Source organism: Enoplosus armatus, chromosome 13 (assembly GCF_043641665.1).
Source record: "Enoplosus armatus isolate fEnoArm2 chromosome 13, fEnoArm2.hap1, whole genome shotgun sequence".
In the NCBI taxonomy this organism is placed as follows: domain Eukaryota; kingdom Metazoa; phylum Chordata; class Actinopteri; order Centrarchiformes; family Enoplosidae; genus Enoplosus; species Enoplosus armatus.
The window spans coordinates 18,046,979-18,068,485 of NC_092192.1; the positions used below are offsets into that span (position 1 = coordinate 18,046,979).

Here is a 21,507-nt window from a genome sequence, read left to right on the forward strand (position 1 = left end):
ATCAATGTAATGGCAAAATGGTAAAATGCAAAACTGCCTAATCTGTCTCAGTGATGAACAAAAGGCCTACAGTGACCCGTGTGGTTCAGAGGTACTATGCTACTCAGTGTGAATGGTGGAAAAGCCACTGGGCAAAAGAGAGATTAAGTGTGACATTTTAACTACGACATAGCGACAAAGAGTGTACATGCACGTTTTCAAGCCGAGGCCTGTGCATAAATTCCCGCTCATGTTTGCTATTACATGATCAGAGACAGTAGTTAAACTTGACACATAATAGAATAAGGAGACAATTATGATGACTGATGATAATACTTGTTTTATAAGCTTTGGTGAGGTTTATTTGGAGCAAGAGGGAAAAAAGAAGCTGAAATGAAGGTGTTAGTGTTTTGTTTAATAAGCCAATCAAGAGCAAGAATTGTATCTAACCCAATTATGAAGACACTGATGAATATGAAGAAGCAAAATAAGAAAGTAACCCAGTACTCCATAGAAAGTGAAGAAACTTAATTTGCTATGAAGTACAATGAGTGATTCATAGCAAATGGTTCAATGTTCTGCCAAAACGGGTGCTTGACCTATTTTGGCAGCTCAGTGTCTACAGAGCAATTAATCCATCGGAAACTCTTCCTGTTTCCAAGGTTTTTTTTGTCCTTAGTCCTTCATAACAGCTTGGACACATTATGCAAATTCTTTATTTTTATTCAAACACATTTACTACCACTATGTGATGTTTTCTCGCTCCAGTACTGCAAGGGACACTTGCATGTTTTCTTGATTTTGCAAGTATCATATAACAGCAACGTGTGTCATGTGGCTTGGTGGTTGTGTTAACCATCCTATAACAGAGGGGTCACCGAGTGATCAACTCATCAACCACATGTCCTGTCAGTGTCCTTGATCTCATTCCACATGTTCTGAAGAAGATTATCATCTCAATCAACCGGGGTTACTCGTACCCAAGGGGGTACTTCTGCACTCGCTTGGTGGTATTATGGATTAGCTCAAGTAGTAATGAGTAAAAGGTCAGCTGTACCTGAACACCCTGGAGTGCATGAAAAGTTAGCCGTGAGGTTGAAACACTTAGCAAAAAGTAGTCAATGCATGGTTGAAATAGCCAAAAGTAATGAATAAACAGCTGAAATACATATAAAAGTAATGGGGTAATGTGGATGTACGCCGACAAAAAAGATTGAGAACCACTGATCTAAATGCCTGAAATGTAAAGGGAATAAAAAGTGCTAAATATCAATGGCTGGAGTTTCTAGTGCTGTCCTATACTGCCCTCTTCTCAAGTGTGTCTTATGCAAATGGCCCTGTTTGTCAGATTAGCAGGATCAACAATCCTTCACTGCCCTAATAAGTCAATTTGAGTGACTGAGTGTTGTTATTCATCGAGGGACCAGCTTGCCTCTCTGATCTAATCTTGAGTTATGACAATCATAACTTATGTAGCTGGGGCCGATGATGCAGTTATGTGCACAGACATTTTTCATCTGTCAGCATTTTTGCCAATTAAAATTATAAAGTCAGACCAAGTGCAGACCCAGCTCAGCTGCCCTCTGCTGCTCCATCTTTGGTAGAAGGAGAGCATTTCACTGTTGTGGAGTTTAATGTTATCAGCTCTTTACTAGTAAATGTAACTACTGCTGATGACGGTCCATGCAACAGATTTCAGTTTTCTTCCAACAGTCATCATTGTGAGTCATGGGGGCAGCACTTTGGGGTAGCTTTTCTGATTTTCAAACATGGGACAGAAATCTTCTCATCGTTTGTTCGTTTGTTTCTTGGGGCAGATTAAAGATGTCAAGTACATCTCTGTGATTTTCAAGTCCTTTACTGACATAACTATAGTAAATCGACTGGTTTGGAAATGTGGTCCGCGAGAGTAAATTTTAAAGACATGTCAGTTGAAACAGATGTCCGGCTGATTTGGAGTAAGCCCATTAGACAAGTATGAATGTGCCAGGTTGTTGAGAGATTTAGTGACAAATTAAAGAAATCACTGATTGATTCTGGTACTGGGAGTCACGCAGTATGTAATGATTTTAAAATGTGTAATAAATGCAGTATGACAATTTAATGTATGACATACTTAAAAAGATATTTTTTACCCATTCTACTGTATTTTAGCTTCCACTCTACTGCTCTTAACCAAACATTTGAATGTCCTTGGCAGGTCTACTTCATGTTCTGCATGTTCATATAATCCAGCATGTCATCATGCAATAATATGTATTGCCCACTTGGAGGCAGTGTAGCCTTGTTTGTTGCTTGCTTCCATTCCCTGCTCCATGATGCTAAATGCATAAAAACATAAATTCAAACTTTTTTTTTTTTTAATCTAACAACACGGCTGCGTTTGTAAGACTGAAAAGGGTAACAAGCACTGATGTGTGTTAATCCATTAATCCAATATTCTTAAATGGTAATGAATAATGAGAGAGGTACACTACAGTATTGTGTTATAATATTTTTTCTGATGTGTAAATTCATGTATTTCAGTTTTGAATATTCTAATACGGATCTGTTTCTCAGTAGTCAACATGAATCATTTTATGAGTCGATGAAATCTTATTACTGTTTTCGTTTTCCTTTCTTAACTTTTTTCCTCTTTGTTCTTTTCTTGAGTTACTCACTTTACCGTAGGATTTTGTCAAAGCTGTATTGTGTAAGTTATTAGTTAAACACATTTGTTATTAATTGTTAATTTGTTGTGACATTAAACTAGACTGTTAAACACTCACTGTATTATTACTGTATCATTAGATGATACAGATACACGACAGCTCTTTGGTTTTTGATAAGAACTGTCGAGACAGAACAGATGCTCCCTTTACTTGCAAACTACAGGAGACAGTTTCCAGGCCTTCACGGAGCCACCAGGGGGCTCAATTTAGCAGATATTCTGGCATATGAAGCTGTCCCTACTTAGTTCTGCACCAAAGCCTGCTGATTGGTCCAAATACCCACATGGGGTTCAGCATTGACCAATAGAGTGTGGGCTGATCAGGCGCTGTTGCTAAGGCACTTGAGAGGCAAAAAATCTCTCAGCAGTGTGCTTCCACCATTTCACTCTCACAGTCCGGCTCCGCATCAGCTCTCCCTCTCAGCCTCTGCCTCTCACTGTGCACTCGGGGCCGGCAGCTCTGCCTGCTTTTTTATTGGCTGCCGGTGGGTGAAATGAGCAGAGGAGTGAGTGGTGGTTTTGCATTGTGAGCCACAAAGACTAGGGCCCTCCCTCATGAACCCAGAGCTGTAGCCCCACCTCCCCCCCGGTTATCCTGTCACTTGACATTTGAGCTCAGCCATCACTCGCAGCCCTTCTGTCACCATTTCCCAAATTCATCCTAAAAGATACCCGCGTATTCAGCGACACCAAGACATGGGAAAAACTTTGCATTGCATGCATTGTTCTCACCAGACGCAGTGATGTGTACTGTCAGTTTATGACCTCTTTCTTTCTTTAATTGAGTCATTAAACATCCTTTTTTCTGAGGATTTGAAAAAATGTGGTGACGAGGAGACAGGAAATGTCACACAGCTGTAACAGTGAACAGAATAATGTTGGCAGCATGATAATGTGATGACATGAGATGTGTATGTGTGTTTTTGCACAGAAGCCAAATAATATTGCATGCAAAGTAAAATGAGTGTCATACACTTGCAGAGCTATTGGGAGGAAACATGTATCAGTTTGAGAAGATTATTTTGCAGCTCTCACTTACTCTTACACACATATTGTATACACACACATATTGTATACACACACATATTGTATACACACACACACACACACACACACAGAGGAAGAGGGAAATAAAGAGCCCCTCCATGCTCCCTGTCTGCTGTGTTTCCCCTCCTCCTGCCGACTGGAGCTCGCTGCAAAATGTGGTTGATAAGAGATCCTCCCCTCTCATTGGCTCATGTCTCGTGACTGGCAGCTTGCTGGGCCCGCCTTGCCGGTCTCTGTACATGGATCGGTCTGCTGTGCGAGCCCCAGCATCAGAGAGTGGAGTGGAAACAGGAAGAGGAGGAGAGGGGAAGAAAGGAGACAGAGGAGAGAGGATCGGGTGAGACAAGGTGGCGAGGAGTGAAAGAGAGGCAAAGGGGAGCAGAGGGGCGTGTGGACCAAACAGAACAAAGACAGAAAAAAAGAGGTAAAGGAGGACTACAGAGGAGCAGCTTGGTGTGCTATTTGCTTGTGGCTGAATGTAATTGTGCTGCATGCATGGTCCAGTGTGGAAGAAGTGTCAGCATGTATTTCTGTCCTTTCTGCTGGTCTACATTTGTTGATTTCTGTGTAAATTTCCGTGTCATTGTTCTGAAACGATCTGTCTTGGCTGAACATACTGCAGTGTGTGTCTGCAGATTGTGCTGCACATTCATGCATGAAGCACACACACACACACACACACACGCACATGCACGTGCAGACATGCAATGCTCACATGCAGGCACACAGTGCAAGAAAATGATGAATGTAGGAAGGGGAATTGATGCGGTTACACTTGTGTTGTGGTTACATTTGTGCTCTGTGGAACGTTTAACTGTTGAATATCAGCCTGTGTGTGTTTGTGTGTGTGTGGGTCTGGGAGGTGTACAGTAGAAAGAAGCTACAGTGTGAGCAAGTGTGATTAATCTTCATGTAGAGCCATGTCCAAAATGTGTCACATACAGTGCTTGGCGTCGCTGAAAGTTCAGCTCAGTCTGTTCAACGCATATTACACAGGGACCTTTTGGCTTTGTTGTGTTTTTATAAAAGAATTGACAAATAGAATAAACAAAGGGTGTCTAGAGTTACTGTCACTAACGTACAACGTGCACCCAATGCATGCTTTCAGTTGATATGATTGCCAGCTTAGGTAACCACCTGGACGTGCAATTCTAGGTTACCGTTCCTCACGCAAGCCAGCTGCCTGGCACACACACACACCCACACACACACACGTGCTTCCAGTGCCATTCTTCGAACCTGTTAACCTGCTTCATTGTCTTTGTTCAAGAAAAGCTGTACATTTTGCATTGTTTGCAAAAGACACCCCTCTTTCTTGTTCTTGACCTTGCCTTGGTACATTCCAGTACCCCTCAGAGGGCTGTGCTTTATGGAGCATACACCGGGAGAAGCTGCTAGAAAGGGAGAAGGGGATATAGCAGAGGGAAGCGGGGCTGCAGGGATGTTATTTTTAGAAATGTGATTGATATTCGGCTCATACTGTACGTTCCCACTCTGTGATCTCGATGCTATTTCAGGCCTGAGTCCAATAAAATCATACATGTGCATGCATTCAGGGTGGGTTTGTCTGTCCAGTCTCTGTCCGTCTGTACATTGTCGCTTCACACTTCCCCTCCATCTGTTCTCTTCACATCTCTGCTCCTCATGTTAGCTAGCTTAGCCTCCAGAGACAGGCCTGGTCTGGTGCAGCACATCCTTCCTTTTATGGTATAGGATCAGTATCCTTGCTAGTTACACACACATGCACACATGAAGCCTCAGCAAAAGATACACAGCTCTAGATAGTGTGAGATATGCAAGAATGTGACAGTGTTGATTTGCCCAAATGAGGACACAAATTGGAGTGTGCTCGCAGAACTGCAGCAGTTCTTCACTACACAATGAATATGTCTTATTCAGCTGACAGCTGAGCGGTTCTGTAAAGACATCTGAGAAGAGCGAACAGAGAAAAGATGGAAATGTAGAAGTATACATTAAACCCTATAGACCCTCTCTCCAAATCACACACTGACACAAACACTCCCCTCCTTGCTTGAGGCCTTGCTCCCAGCTCTGGACTAAATGATATCATCGGTTGCCAGGGATACAAGGACACAGCGTGTAGAGAAAAGGGAGGGTGAGGCATAGGCAGAGCCATACACATAGCCTGAAAGAGAAAGGAAGAGGCTGGGATATTGGGTATCAAGAGAGAAAAGGAGCCTTGTTGAAACAAGTAGTGAAGATAGCAAAGGCAAAGGGGCAGGGCCACGAAGAGGAAAGACAGGAGAGAAGAAAGCTCTCCAGCCTGTCAAAGGTTACTGGCCCATTCTTCCTCTCCCCTCATGTCATTCTCTCTCTTTGTCTGAGTCAGAGAGTCAGGTTTGCAACAGTGCAAATGTGTGTGTGAAAGCATGTGTTGCAGGAAATGAGAGACAAGAATAGAAAGGAAGAGAATGGCAGCAGTACCTGAGGGATGGAGGAGATACTGCCCTTGATTTGAAACAATAAAACCTTCCTGTCTTGTACATCTGTGCACCAACTGACAGTGGTATTTTCTCTCTCTCTCTCTCTCTCTCTCTCTCTCTCTATCCACTGTGTGTTTGCCAGCTAGTGGAGGATGAGCAGGTCTATTTAAAGGGATCAGAGACTGCTCGGGTCTGCCGTCTTGCTATTCCTGACTGACAGCATCATCGAATTTAGACCAGAGTCTGCCCCCCACCCCCCCACCCCCCTTTCTCTCAGTGCTCATTGCAAGGTAAGACCGGTTATAGGGACGCACATGCACACACACTCTGTTTCAAATAAATGTCTCAGATTTACACATAACAGGATTAGTGTGGTGAAATTGTAAAAGGTTAGAGGCATGAATGGATGCATGGCTATCCCTCTGTGGTGACAGAGAGATGACATGGGTTTCCTTGGTGACAACAGGGAGGGAGGAAGCAGACTGAGGGGTGCAAACAGCACCGGTTGAACCTACCAGTAGGTGCCAACTAATCACCCAGCAGCATAAAGGAATTAAAGATTATATATCATTTGTGCACAAATTTGTTCACTATACAAGTCAGGAACAGAAGTGTAATGCCTTACAAAGTAATGCCCTAATTGTATACAGCTGACATTTAACACACACTGCTATACTGTACTGTTTGCATTGCACATTCTTTTCAGAGTTTACCCAACAGCAAATTAACCCCTTTTACACATGACATCATTTGGCCGTGGAGCAAAAAAACCCAGATGTCTGGAATTAACCCTGCACAGATGGGTTTAATATTGGAAGCACAGAACCATTGTTGTGTGGAGTCAAACTGAAGCTGCTGTTGACTGACAGCTCCCCCTACAACACTGTAACAACAGTGTGTTCCAGCAACAAGGAGGGTCTACAACAGATACTGTGTCATGCTGCTCAAGCACTAGCAAGCTCAGGGTTAAAAGCACAGTAAGGTGTCTTGTCAAAGACACAGGGTAATTGCAACGCTATGCACCTGAAACGGTTGTAACACCGCGCAAGCTGTGGCACACAGTTTACAAGTAGTTGGCATGAATTCAGGATTTCCAGGGATGTGACATTAACATAAGTTGCCTCAACTCAAACAGGCAGGTCGGAGAACGAAGTCATACAACCAAGATCCCGAGCAAAAGAAAGCTTCAAAGCAATTGATGAAGGGGTTGTTTCAGCGTTAGCAGAGAATCGTAGAAGCTCAGAGAGCCGGTCTCTCAAAAAGCAGATTTTAGTGGAGCAGGAGGCGATATGAGGATTAGAGTGGATATGACCAGGCATGCTGTGTCTATTGTGCCGCTCTGTGTAGCAACTGATGGCATACAGTATAATGCTGTATGTTAGGATAAAGGTATGCAATTTTTGTTTTACTGTATTTTAGCAGTGTACTATTGTGTGTACATAAAGGCCTTTTGTGTCCTCTTTCTACTCTAAAAATAAATCTAAATGCAGTCGACTCTAAAAAGCCTAAAGCCACAGCAGTAAGAACTGTCTGGCTTCAGTTGCTCTAGCAACTGGTTGGAAATGGACTCTTGAAGAGGTGGCTCACTTAGCTCATTCAGCTCTTACAGAGAGGTGATTGTAGAGCAGCTGCAACAGTCTCACCACAAACAAACCTGTATGAAACAAATATACAAAAAAAATGTATCACTAGGGAAGTGGTGAAATGTTGCACCGCAGTTCTTCATACTATTTATGAATAGCTGTGGGAAATGAATGCATATAGAAGTGCAACCTATCGCCGGTAATGCTCGCTTCAGCATGCAAAGTTGAGCTTTACAGGGTGAGCTCACCTCAACACAATATGTGAGTATGAAGTGTTTGGCAGCAGCAACTGAGACAGTAAGAGATCTTTTCTATCCATGGTACAAGAGATGACAATTCTATTTTTAGCAAAGGAAAATATGCAGGATAGGCAGAGGAGGCGAAGGATTAGAATTGATGATCAGTGAACAACTTGAAAGCCAAACACCTGACCTGGTATAGTGGTTCAGTACTCAGCGGGCAGCTACAGAGCTCACTGTGCTTCTGGAAGTTGTTGTACTTGAAGCAAATGAAAGAAGCATAGATCTACTGAACTAGCTGCTGATGATGAACGGTGAGACTGGATGGAAGAGGGGGGCTGTAGGTTTGAGACACATTCACCACCAGTTTTGTCAGAGAAATAAAGAATCAGGGCTTATACTGTACGGAGAGGAAAAACACCACAGCAGCCCACCCTGTTTTATTCTCTGCTTTTCTTTGTTCTTAAAATGAGGTTGCCATGGCCCCTTCGTCCTAGTGCCATGATTTTTTTCTGTCATTGGATGGCCACTGGCTGTGGTGGCTGCTGGGTAGCAGTGATTAGAGAGAGGCTGAATGCACAATGCAGCTCTGGCTGAGGGATGATATGACCGCTGACCAGATACAGTGCAGCAGGAAATAAAATCAACCAGATATACACAAAATGACACTTTCGTCTCGATGTAAATCATAGACCCACAAGGATAAAACGATTATTTGTTATTAAGCTGGAACAAAAGCAATTACTGTGTGGACATGGGATAGAAATACATGTTTCTCTCTCTCTCTAGTCATATGCAGATTGTATCTCTCGACCATATCTCTAGTCCACGGTCTGTGTTTTGCTCCCAGGTGTGAAGTGGAGTGACCTGACAAGCACAGGCCAAGACTGGTAACCACAGAACATTTGTTTCTGTCTCTGAACGTTGTGTGTGTGTGTATGGCTGTTTGCATCCAAACATGTACTATGTGCTACATCCAAGTTTTACAGAGCAGTACTGCAAAGGCAGCAAATACGGGCCAAATAAGGAATTATGTGAAGGTATTGTCAACGATATAGTGTGTGAAAACAAAGCTCAACAGTCACTGCAAATGTCACAGATAGTAGAATGATGCACATGGATATTGTGTTCACCTGCTGCTGTAGCTGGGTTTGACTTGACTAGATTACAGGGCCCTTCCAGTAGACCTTTTTCAAACAATGAGTCAGCAAGTAAAGCAGTCTTGTGAATAAGCATCAAGGAACTATGGCTTCCCTTAATTTTATCATACATTGGGTAAGAAATACTCACAAATTAAAATGATTGTACAATCCAGAGTAATATCTGATTGGTTGAAAGTGACAGCACTTCCATATTGTATTAAGTATTCACACATTCTTTAGATGAGATATCTTAATAATTTATTTGTGTTATTTATGTATTTATTCAAAATCTGAACATCATACACATTAAACAGCCTCTGTGTTTCAGGCTGCATGTATCACCCAGCAGAGCTGTACTCTGGCCGTAACACATGGGGCTCCTATCCAGCTGGAGGACCTAACAGAGGACAATGGGCTCCTGTCAACAGTCGCCCCTGGAGCCACACTCAGAGGTGTGAAAGTAACACCATCACAACACTCACACACACTTGTTTCTACGATGTTACCTTTTATTTCTGAAAGGACGGCAGTCCATTCACAGGGGCAGACATATCATTTCAGATGATCTCATGTATTTACTGTACCGTGGTGTAGTTTTTTCTCATGTCTTAACTGACCATGCATTATGATCTTTAGTCGTGAACCAACCAAAACTTCCACTAAGACTACGGCAGCCTTCATTGAAGTCAAAGGGGACATTGTTGGCCATAACAGTTAAGAAAACAAATACAATAAAAATGTCACTGGCACCTAGAGAGCTGAAAAAATGGCTTATGCCTTCCTAAAAAGAATTGAAAGTGGATATTGGAAGAACTTGAGGCTTGAACTTCCCCAACAAGGGTCATTCCAGCAGGTGGGACTCCAGCCTTTGTTGTCTGGGTTGATTCAAGATAAGCACCACTTTAAGGGACTGGCTGATTAAATAAAAACTGTGATGAGCATATTCATGAAAAGCTCTTACTTCAGCTGCAGCTGTGAGCATGAGCCCATCTGCAGTTTAAACAAGCAGGACTCTGGTGAAAGAAACTATAACTTCTACAGCTGCAGCTGAGAGAAGCAGCAATCTATAACTATACAGCTGCAGCAGTTGAGGGTGGCTCTGATTAATATGATTGTATCTGTAGCTATCTAGTTGTGGTTTTGGCAATAGTAACAAGTGTGACTCCCAAAGAGATGTAAACTCTAAACTATAAAGAATAAATAATTTTTGAAAAAAAGCTGACAGTGTTTGTATGGAGCAACCCACAGTACTGTAGGTTGGTATGTTGTATCAAAGTGTAGTCCAATCCAGCTGAAAAACAGTGCAACAATTCTCCTTTCAAGGTTAATTAAAGACTTCAATGACCACATTTTTATTTATATCAACGACAAAAAATGGCTTCAAAAAATGATGGCTTCAACCTGACTTGTAGCCACAAGCAACAAGGCTCAGAGCACCCAGATTTGTCATATTCTCGCATAAGCTATATGTTTTTTCATTACCACAGATGCCAAGAAGGGCGAAATCAGTCACATCATCCAGCATCAAGTCGTCTTTATAATAGGTGAGTAAAACAGTATGAACATCATTCATACAATAAATTGTAAAGGTGTTGCTTAAAGCACAGGTAATCTCTCTCAAATAAGTTATGTACTGCAATGCATCTGTTACTGAAACCACTTGGATGAATCAAGTATGGCTTTTTAAAGCAGTTGCAGAGCCAACCTCACTTGTACTTGCCACTTGAGCAGCAGCACAGTACAACACTTGATGCCTCCATGGACATGACTATTCACTTGGTGTATATAGTCCCATTTGTGTCCATCTGTTGCATCAATGTTTTGAATCAGTGGCTTCATCATGATACTTGTTGCTTAGTTCAGTTGGTCTTCTGCTTAGGGGGGAGAGAACAGTCAACCATGTCCAGGACAAGGGCATCTCTAAGGGACACAGACAGCCTCTACGCCTCTGGGATGGTAAAGAGCGGCAGTTTGAGGCCCAGAACTGGCATCACAACTCCACACGCTCATTCCACAACCGTGCTGGCACCAACAACACTTATCTAACAGGACCAGGAGAGCGCTACGGAAACTGGGACAACAATGTCAGCAACTCTGCGGTGAGACCTGCAGATCTGGGACAATATTACTTTCAAAGGATATTGTTATTTGAACTAGAAGTGTGTCATCATTTGTTTTTTTGATTATGACTGTCCTTTTTTTCTCTTTTTTTGACTGTTAGCATGCGGGTCCGCGCCTGCATCGCAACAACAGAGAACTCCAGTCGCCACCAGAGAGATGGGCCCCCTCAGACTGCCACAGGAGCTTTCCAGGCAGAATCATAAACAACAAACCAGGACCCTGGAAACGGCCAGCCCCCCACCAGCGGCGAGACCAACTACACCAGCACAGTCCTCCACAGCACCCTTTATCCTCTAGGGAAGAGTGTCCCGCCAAGAGGAGAAGGGACTCTGGCCCTAACCAAGTAAAGTTTTTTGGTTTAGCCCAACAAACTTTGATTCTAGTGTTCTAGTATTCTAGTATGACAGGATATTTGTGCTTCTCTGTTTAGTCATCTCATCCAGGATCAAGGCATTTACCTTTACTTGTCCATGCCCTGTCACCACCTCGCCACCACCGCTGCAACCAAGATGACTGGAAGCCTTTTAATGATAGGGGGGGTCCTTGCCACTACTCTGACCACAGGACCTCAACAACACAGCAACAGGTAAGCTTGATTAACCAGTATATGATCCTGATGTTGATCACTGCTGATTTCTATTGTTGGTTTTGCAGGAAACCTCTAAACTGCGAACTGGAGGACATGGCTTCAGTAACAGTAACCTAACAGCTCTAAACCAGAGTTGTGGCAGCAGACCACCACATCATGGAAGCAGAGGGAAGGTCGACCGGAAAATCTCGTCTTCACCAGCAGACCACACCCGTGTGCCTTACAGCCACCAAAACCATAATTACCACTATCAACGGCACACAGGCCACCCCAGAGCCCTACAGCACAACCCACCGCTACACCCTCTTGAGGAAAAGGACTCACGGAGCCATTACCACAAACAAAGCACAGTGAGAAACATTTAAATAGTACGAACACACATAAATCTGTCTGCATGTTTAGAATTCATACACTTACACTCTCTATGTTCTTGCTATAATACAATATATATATATGGTTCTATGTAATTGAGTGTCCTATCCTTAAACAAAAGTCTAAACATATTTAATGCTAACTCTGCAGGAACCTCAGCGCACTCAAAGGGGCAATTCAAGGGATCCAGCCCTCTCCAAGTCTGCTGGTGCAGACTCTCCTCTCTATTCATCCCTCTGCAGTCCTAAAGATGGAGGTTCTACTGCCAGCAGTCCACATGCTCCTTCCAGTCCGTCTTCATACACGGTCACTAGTGGCAGAAAAGACCCATTAAACATTCATCAGTGTAGTCCTGGCCTCAATGGGCAGCAGAAACTCCAGGGAAGCCCTAATCACGCCCCAAGACCTAGCCTGACATCTACCATGTCTCTTATATCTCACGCTGGTCCAAAATCCAGGTTTTCAGATGTCAAACACAGAAAGGCCTCGCAGGCCCTCTGCTTACGGCAGTGCCCCCTCAGCAGATCAAGAGCAAACAAGTCCGAGAAGGAGCTGGAAGAACACAAAAAACCTGATAAGCTGGTGAAAAAGGAGAGAAAGGGTGAAGAGAGAAAAAGGCGGAAGAAAAAAGAAGAAAAAAGGTTGGCCGAGAGAAAAAAGAAGAGGGATAAAGCAGCAAAGAAGGAAAGGAAGTTAGGCTTGAAAACAAAAGTCACAGAAAAGGAAATGTTTACTTCCATCTCTACTTCCAACTCTTCAGGAGAGGCCAAAATGAGTAAAATGGAGACTACAACTCTGTCCCCGGAGAACCAAGGCCAGCTACCACCCAAACACAAGCACAGGGTGAGGAGTGAACGAGCAGAGAGAACACACAGGCCATCCACAAATACTCCTCATCCCAGCTGCACTTCACCACAGCCATCCTCAAAATCTAAAAATCACAAAATACCCAAGAAGAACAGAAGTCCCCCAAAACTCCCTGTGAAGGAACAACTAATATCGTTTCGTCCCAGGAACACCAGCCCCAACCAGACCAGAGCCAGACCAAAAGCAAAGCCAGATGATACACTTCCCTCCCTTTTATTTAAAGCCTTAGCACCTCTCAGTACAGCATGTTCTATTAGCTTAGACCCGCCCATCCATGGCAAAGAAGGTGGGCAGGGAGGGGTTCTCAATGCCCCAGACCTACAGCCTGTGGCCGTAATGGGAAGTTTGAGAGAAATGGGAGACAACCTTGCGAATACTCCTCCTGTCCTCAGTTGGCAGGGCTCTCCAGTATCAGCTCTGGGGGAAGATGAGGAGGAGCTAGAAAAGGGAGTGATAAGAAGGCCTGTCCTCCAGCCCAGCCCCACCCAGTGCTTTTCTCCTCCTCCTGTTGACAGTGAGAGCATTGATGATATGAATAAGGAGCCTTGTGAAGGTACACTGGCTGATTATGCCGACAATGGCATTCCTGAACTCAGTGATCTACCTTGTACAACTGAACAGATTGCTGAGGAAGAAAAGGAAGAAGAGGTGGACAGCAGTGGGGAAACTTCTGGCTCTCTTCTTCGTGAGCTTCGCCACCATAAAACAGATTTGGATGATGTCTTCAAGAGCCTGGCCACCTTTCTTGGAGGCCAGAGGGTCGCATGTCGAGGCGGCCCATTCGGGGGGCCTACTGCTGGCACCACTAGAGGAGTGAAGTACTCCTCTTCTCTTGCATTGGGGCCTGAGATCCATTGTCATGAGGATCAGGATTTCCTCCCCAAATCAGATCCAACAGCAGCCTCCAAACCCAATAATGAATCACCAACTCACACTACCTCAGATTCACTTCTGAAATCCCACAGTCTGGACGCCCTGGTGCAGGAGAAGAAGGAAGAAATAGAGAATGACATAAGAGAGAAACAAGAGGGTAAGGCCATGGAGATCCTCACTGAGAGGACAGAGTCATCCCTTTTGGACGGGTCGCTGAGTGCAAAGCTGAGACTGACCACAACACATACAGCCTCTTTCACCAGCCTCATTACTGTCTCTACCAAGGAAGAGAGAGGACACAGCAAGGAGACAGAATGCATAGGCACAAACCGAAAAAGAAAACAAAAGGCTAAGGATGGAGGAAGAGAAGGAGAGATCAAGATTAAGATAAAGACTGAAGAAAGCAGTGTCATCTGTCCTAAAAACAAAGCAAAAGAAATAAGGGATTTGGAAAAAAGGGATGTTTCATCCTCAGTGCTCGTCATCTCTGGGAAGTCATCCAGACCTCTCAAAGATATTACTAAGGGCCAGAGTCCTCAGGAAAATCAAACCTCACATGGCAAAGACATCCAGAGAGAAAAAGTGGACACTGGGAATGCTGAGGTGAAGATAATAACAGAGAAGAAGGAAGACATTGGTGCGTTAGAACATAAGATTAACTCAGCAGCTGGAAACACAAGTACCAAGACCTCAAGCTCAGCGTCAACTGTAACAATCAGTACATCCAAATTATGTGTGTCCACACCTGCAAGTAAACCTCCCTGCTCATTAGCTCCTGTCGACCCATTGAAACTGAAAGCGTTGTCCATGGGTTTGTCTAAGGAGCTAAAGATCCTCTTGATTAAGGTGGAGAGCGCTGGAAGACAAACATTCAACATTTCAGAGGTGGAGGAGCAGAGAATCCCACTTTCCAAGACCAGCATCAAAAACACGGCCGCTGAAGTGATCAAAGCTTGCAAGTGAGTATTCTGACAAAGATACTCAAATTTCAGAGTAGATTTTCCATCTAAGTTGTTCCTCATGATCTTGTTTGTTTTTTATTGCTCTGTCATCTTTTTCCAGGGGGACGAGGTTGAAGGGGCAATTCAAGGAATCGTACCTGCTTCCCGCCTTTTCTGTTAAACCTAGCATTGCCATCAAGACCCCCATTCCTCGAGAAAAGCTTAACCCTCCAACACCAAGCATCTATGTGAGTGCGCATAGATTAGCATACTCCAGAGGATCCAACCCAAAAAGTAATATCAAGTTCTGAATGCTAAAAACTAGTTTTTAGCCATCCCTAGAGCGAAAATATCTCAACAAAAGTTTTGGCAGAATATTTGGTACATTCATGTTGCCATCAGGATGAATTTTAAGGCCTGTAGTGATCCCTTAACCTTTCATCTACCACCAACATTTAGATTAGTCTAATACTTTAGTTTATGACTAAATACTCACAAGACATCAACATTCCCATCAGCCTCAGCTGTATTTGTGTTAAGTGCTAATTAGCAAACGTTAACATGCTGACATGCTAAACTAAGATGGTGAATATGGTCAACATTATAAAACATATATATAATATATATAAAATCAGCATGCTAGCATTAACATTGTGAGCATGTTGGCATTTTGCTCAAAGCACTGCTGTGCCTAAATACAGCCTCACAGAGCCCCTAGCATGGCTGCAGACTCTTAGTCTTGTTCTTATATGAATAAAAGGCTTCACCACCACATCTCCTTGAATTACTTGAAGTCTTTTGAATAATGTCTTGGATCTTGTCTCGATAGCAGCAGAGAGAGCTGCCTTATCATACCTTGTTTCAAGACATCTGCAGGTTACCAACATACTGTCAGTATTTTAAATTTGTTTTTCAAGATTCAAAATGTATTCTTTTGCTGCGTTCAAGTGTTCACAATAACACTGCATTTCTTTTGCAGTTGGAGAGCAAGAGGGACGCCTTCTCTCCGGTTCTGCTTCAGTTCTGCACTGATCCCAAAAACGCTGTTACTGTCATCAGAGGCCTTGCTGGCTCCCTCCGCCTTAGTAAGTTTATACGCCACACTCATCTCAGCTAATTTACCCACTCCATTTACTCTGTTAAGCCCAACAGAATTTATCAAATTCCATTCACCCTCAATGAGGTTTTTGTGATTATTAACACATTGTCATTAATTAGGGCCTTTTGTTTATTGTTTTGTGAAAATTGCCATGCAAGGAGCAGGGAAAGAGAATATGAATGTAGATTATCATAAAACTGTGGAGTTTATTTTAGATGTAGTAGACATTTTACACATGAGTAATTTCTGTAGCGGAAATATGGGAAGCCAATCTTTGGGTTCTCTGGGCCAGCCTTTTCTCCACCCTGTATGGGTGCTGCATCTGTCACAGAACAATCTGCAAATACAGGGTCAGGGTGAAGACCTGACAAACAAGGCAAAATACTGCTGATTTCAGAAGTGAAGTGCTGTGTCTGTAAACTCTGTATAATCTGCCAATATACAGATATACAGCACCACGTTCTCACAGTCATATCACAATTGTGTTCATATTTGAATGCAGACCATGTATGATCAACCATGACATGATGGCTGGGCCGCTGGGAGGCTGTTCCATGATCGAAGATTGTTGCTTTGAATGCGTTTGCATATTTCAATGTGTGTATTTTACAATCATCCAATACAGATAAAGTAATCTTATTTCTATTCCTACACCCTTTTTCTCTGTCATACTTTGTATGAAATATTTTAAGCTCTATCTAGATTTGAGAATTCTAAAATTAAAAATAATCCAATAATAGAAAAATCTGATAATTATCTCTGTTCTTTCTTTTCCCTATGTGAGACCTCGGTCTGTTCTCCACCAAATCTCTAGTGGAGGCCAACGCGGAGCATGCAGTGGAAGTGAGGACTCAGGTTCAGCAGCCCGCTGATGAGAACTGGGATCCCAGTGGATCGGCACAGGCGTGGCCCTGCGAGAGCAGCCGCTCACACACCACCATCGCCAAATATGCCCAGTACCAGGCCTCAAGCTTCCAGGAGAGCCTGCAGGTAGACATTTTCCCTCATGGCAAACACATATACACACATGAACACAAAAGGTTTGATATTTAAATGTTTAGTTAATATAATGAAAGGCATTGTTCATTGACTTACACCATCCTGTAGTGCAACTCTCATCCAACTGGAATCAAAAACCAGAGATGCTTTACAGACAGATTTGTTCTTAAATGGCATGTACGAGCGATTTAAGATCCTTTGTGATATTTACCAATCACTCATTTTCTCATACTTAGAATTTTCTCCTAGATTCGAATGAAATTCATGAGTGGTCCAGACCTGTCGTATAAGTCATGTACAGAAAGTCTCCACAGACATTTGACCTGAAATCATAACGCCGCCATCTAAATGAATTTGGAGTTTAAATATGATTTTAATTTTATGTTTCTCTAAATCTGACAGCTGCTTCAGGCTCTTCATGCAGGTCTCTGTCCTGTATCATCCTCTGTTGCACCCGACAGAGGCTATAATATTATCTCGCCTAATATCTAACATCCCCCATGACCACCCCTCATATCGGTTTTTAGCATCTAACTTCATGTCAGATATTTTGTCTTCATTCTGTCAGTATTTCTTTGAAAGTCTTTTTGCTCTTTGCTAACATTTTTATGAATGAAACCCACAGCGGAACAGGTGACCTAATGACCTTTGTCATATGGGTGTTGATTTTGCTAATCAACAAATGTCACTAACGTGCATCTCCTTATGAACAGGTATCTGATCTCTCACAGAAAAGAGTAAGAGAGATTTAGGATAAGAATACAAAAATGTTCTTGCCTGAGGCCTATTGTGCGTCAAATATGATATATAATTAATAACATCTTTCTGAAAAAAGAGCCTTTCTTTGTATCATCTCTGGTGTACAATGTCTCTTGAGCTTTCAGGAGCTTTCAGTAAGTTGTTTTTGATGCTGACACTATAATAATTACTTCAACCCCTCGCACCACAGTGGTATTATTATTAAACAGTCCTCCCATAAGCCTGCTACTTTAGTGCAATTTCCATAGAATAGCACACTTAGCATTTGCTAAATGAACTCTTATGTATGTATGTTTTTATTCATCGTCAGCTGTTACAAGTGTGTGGACTAATGAAATCCACACATGTGGTACGTAAATAATGATGTATTTCACATCATCTTTGTCCAGGACTAACGTCCAAAGTGAACTATGTAACGATGCATCTATTTTTAGTTGTTGGCCTACCTGTCAGCTAAGCTCATGCAGATGTGTTATAGGAGGAGAAGGAGAGTGAGAATGAAGAGGAAGGAGAACAGGCCTCAGACCCATCAGCCAACACAAAAGCCAATTCTGCTCCTGTCTTCAGCGAAGCCCTACCTGTTAATGCCGCCGACACACCCAGGTTAGCACGCAGCTGTGACCTGTTTGTATGAAGAATTGACTGTTTTACTGTCTTAACAATACTCAACTCCGATTTGTTCTTTCCCCCAGCTCAGAGCAGAAAACAGCTGGAAAGATCATTAAATTCGGCACCAACATTGATCTCTCGGACCCTAAAAGGTGAGATCATGTTACTAAATTCCGCCCGCTCTAACTGAGCTCACTGAGGGCCCTCGTCGTTTCACATTAACTGTCATATCTTTTCATAAGGTGGAAGCCCCAGCTGCAGGAGCTGCTCAAGCTGCCAGCTTTCATGCGTGTGGAATCCAGCAATAACATGCTCAGTCACGTCGGTCACACCATCCTGGGCATGAACACGGTCCAGCTCTACATGAAGGTGCCAGGCAGCCGCACGCCAGGTCAGTGTGTGTCTGACAACACAATTAGACATTAGCAATCCTCTGACTTCAGAAGTGGGTCAAATATTTCGACTGAAGGACGCTTTTGAATGAACACACTGACCGTTAGCATTTCTCATCAGGTCATCAAGAGAACAACAATTTCTGCTCGGTCAACATCAACATTGGGCCCGGCGACTGTGAATGGTTTGCTGTCCACGAGCACTACTGGGAGTCTATCAACAAATTCTGTGAGAAGTGAGTGACGAGGCCGTTAGATAGATGTAGCAGTAAGCTATGGTATCTGTGCATGCTAATAAATGGCATTGTTGCAAATTGTTTTCCTCAGGCATGGAGTAGACTACCTTACAGGGTCCTGGTGGCCAGTCCTGGAAGACCTCTACAGCTCCAACATTCCTGTGTACCGCTTCATTCAGAGGCCAGGAGACCTGGTGTGGATTAATGCAGGGACTGTACACTGGGTCCAGGCGGTGGGCTGGTGCAACAACATCGCCTGGAACGTGGGACCGCTCAACTGTAAGTTACCACGAGGACCAAGCAAGAAGAGAAGAAGCTTAAAACGTGTTGTTCTTTGTCTCAAATTACTAATGAAATATGCTGTCGAACATGCTGCCTACTCTCAGCCTCCGCACTGTTTGTGTGTTTTTGCTCTCCCAGCGTACCAATATCAGCTCGCCCTGGAGCGCTTTGAGTGGAACGAGGTGAAGAAGGTTAAGTCCATCGTTCCCATGATCCACGTTTCCTGGAATGTGGCTCGCACCATCAAGATCAACGACCAGGACACCTTCAAGATGATCAAGTAAGACGTCTGTGCGATTATGTGCATGTGTGAGTGTGTGTTTGTTTACATCTGTCACTATCCGCTGCTCTGTCTGCCTCAGACACTGCCTGATGCAGTCCATCAAGCACATCCAGATTCTGAGAGACCAGCTGGTTGCTGTGGGGAAGAAGATCTGTTACCAGAGTCGTGTGAAGGACGAGCCGGCCTACTACTGCAATGAGTGTGACGTGAGTCCCTTCTCCCCTGTTCTCGCTGTCTGTCCATACAATTGTGCATTTGTGTGTGTGTGTGTGTGTGTGTGGCGTAAATGCATTGCGAACACGAGATGAGCCTCAGCGCCAAAACTGCGCCTGTGCAGGTGGAGGTGTTCGACCTGCTGTTTGTGACCAGTGAGAACAGCACTAAGAAGAGCTACGTGGTGCACTGTGAGGACTGCGCCCGAGCTAAGAGCCCATCGCTGGCGGGAGTCGTGGTGCTGGAACAGTATCGGATAGAGGAGCTGATGAAAACCTACGATAGCTTCATGCTGGTCAGTCTCACTTTCTAATCTTGTGCACTAACAGTTCTGAGGCTAGACCAGGTACAAACAGGACTCCATATTGCTTCATCCATATTATTACAAATCACATATCAGAAATGCCAAAAACTTGAAATCATAACTCAGTAATGTTGAAGAAAAGTGATTATATATGTTTTGGTTTAGACTGTATCATTCCTCCTGTCCAGACTGGTCGAGAAGAGTTTTTAGTATGAAGTTCAGTCTTTGTTTTCCCACACAGCGGTTTTTTTTTGTGCTGAGTTGTGGTGGTGTAACACAAAGAGGGAACACAAAAACATGACTGTAGATTTTGTCCCACATCACTTACTCTGGAATCTAATTAGGCAGGGATCACTTCTCAGCCAGGATGAACGGGAGGAATGAACTCCTGTAAGAACAGGAGGAATGATTACAGCAACTAAAAACTGTTTCCATGTACATATAGGCATGTGAGTGCCTATAGACTTGAAAAAATGTAAAACCTAGCAGCAACTATTTTGATTCAAGAAACTACAGTCCAGCCTTAAACAACACACGTTTGCCTTTGTTTAACACGAACGTTTGACAGTTCACTACAGAAAAAAGAAATGCAAACATCAGGACAAAAAAAAATCACAAAAAAATGGAAAATTATATTATGCATTTTGTTCACATTAGATATTTTGTTTTTCAAATTATAACTACATGTGCAGACGCGTGCACACACACATACATACGCACACACACACAGCTTGTTCGAGTATCCAGCTGAGTGTCTTTTTCTTCCCCTTCAGGCTCCATCACCCATTTCAAAGTGAGGACTCCGCCCTGGTGTCTTTCAGCCATAACCAAAACTCTAATGGCAGCACAAATGTTGTCTTCAAGGCAATCTATTCCTGAAAAACACTCTCTGAATCAGCCAATCACGTTTACTCAGTATTGTTTACATCACACAATAAGGTATGGATACTCAACCAATCCAACTATAGCTCACTGTCTTCCCCATACCAGCTGCTGATTGGACGTGTGTTTTGAAATAGAATGACTAGACTGGTACTTCTCATGAAAAGCATTTCAGATGTGTACAAAAAAAAAAAAAAAAAAAGATGTGAGCACTGCTAGCACTGAAAATCAGGTTATATGTTCAACGGACACTGCTGTGATTCAAAAGCGTCAAGTAGCCGGTTCTGTGTATTAATTCAGGTACTTTTATGCAAATTCAGTAGAACTTTTTTACACCAATCTAGTTATTCTATATGTCCATGAATTTGCTGTGATTCTGTGGTACCAGCAGGGGAATGGCTTCACAGGAGAAGTAGCTGATTGTCACATTTGGCATCGTATTGGTTCCTGTTTTTGTTTGGTATTCAGGTGAACTCTGACATTTGTAATTCCTGTCTGTATACTATTTGAGGTGCTATTCCAATCCTATTTATTCTCGTTAG

General features: G+C 43.1%; 1 protein-coding gene across 1 annotated transcript; it reads left to right on the forward strand.

Moving 5' to 3' along the window:
* Positions 1-6,392: 6,392 nt before the first annotated feature.
* Positions 6,393-20,880, forward strand: kdm6bb (lysine (K)-specific demethylase 6B, b). Its single transcript, XM_070917789.1, has 20 exons — positions 6,393-6,470; positions 9,473-9,596; positions 10,632-10,688; positions 11,024-11,243; positions 11,366-11,608; positions 11,696-11,851; positions 11,920-12,204; positions 12,377-14,925; positions 15,029-15,155; positions 15,887-15,992; positions 16,791-16,996; positions 18,243-18,367; positions 18,457-18,525; positions 18,616-18,764; positions 18,887-19,001; positions 19,093-19,280; positions 19,422-19,563; positions 19,646-19,772; positions 19,904-20,074; positions 20,857-20,880. Exons 2-20 carry the CDS (start codon positions 9,478-9,480, stop codon positions 20,878-20,880), a joined length of 5,178 nt encoding a protein of 1,725 aa, XP_070773890.1. The 5' UTR covers positions 6,393-6,470; positions 9,473-9,477.
* Positions 20,881-21,507: the final 627 nt, after the last annotated feature.

What these genes read in the sequence shown, in the direction of transcription:
- kdm6bb (XM_070917789.1), top strand. Translation starts at nt 9,478, where the DNA reads ATGTATCACCCAGCAGAGCTGTACTCTGGCCGTAACACATGGGGCTCC. An exon ending in TCAAGTCGTCTTTATAATAG is followed by an intron (nt 10,689 to 11,023) that starts GTGAGTAAAACA and finishes TCTTCTGCTTAG; the next exon opens with GGGGGAGAGAACAGTCAACC. An exon ending in TGCTGGCTCCCTCCGCCTTA is followed by an intron (nt 15,993 to 16,790) that starts GTAAGTTTATAC and finishes TCCCTATGTGAG; the next exon opens with ACCTCGGTCTGTTCTCCACC.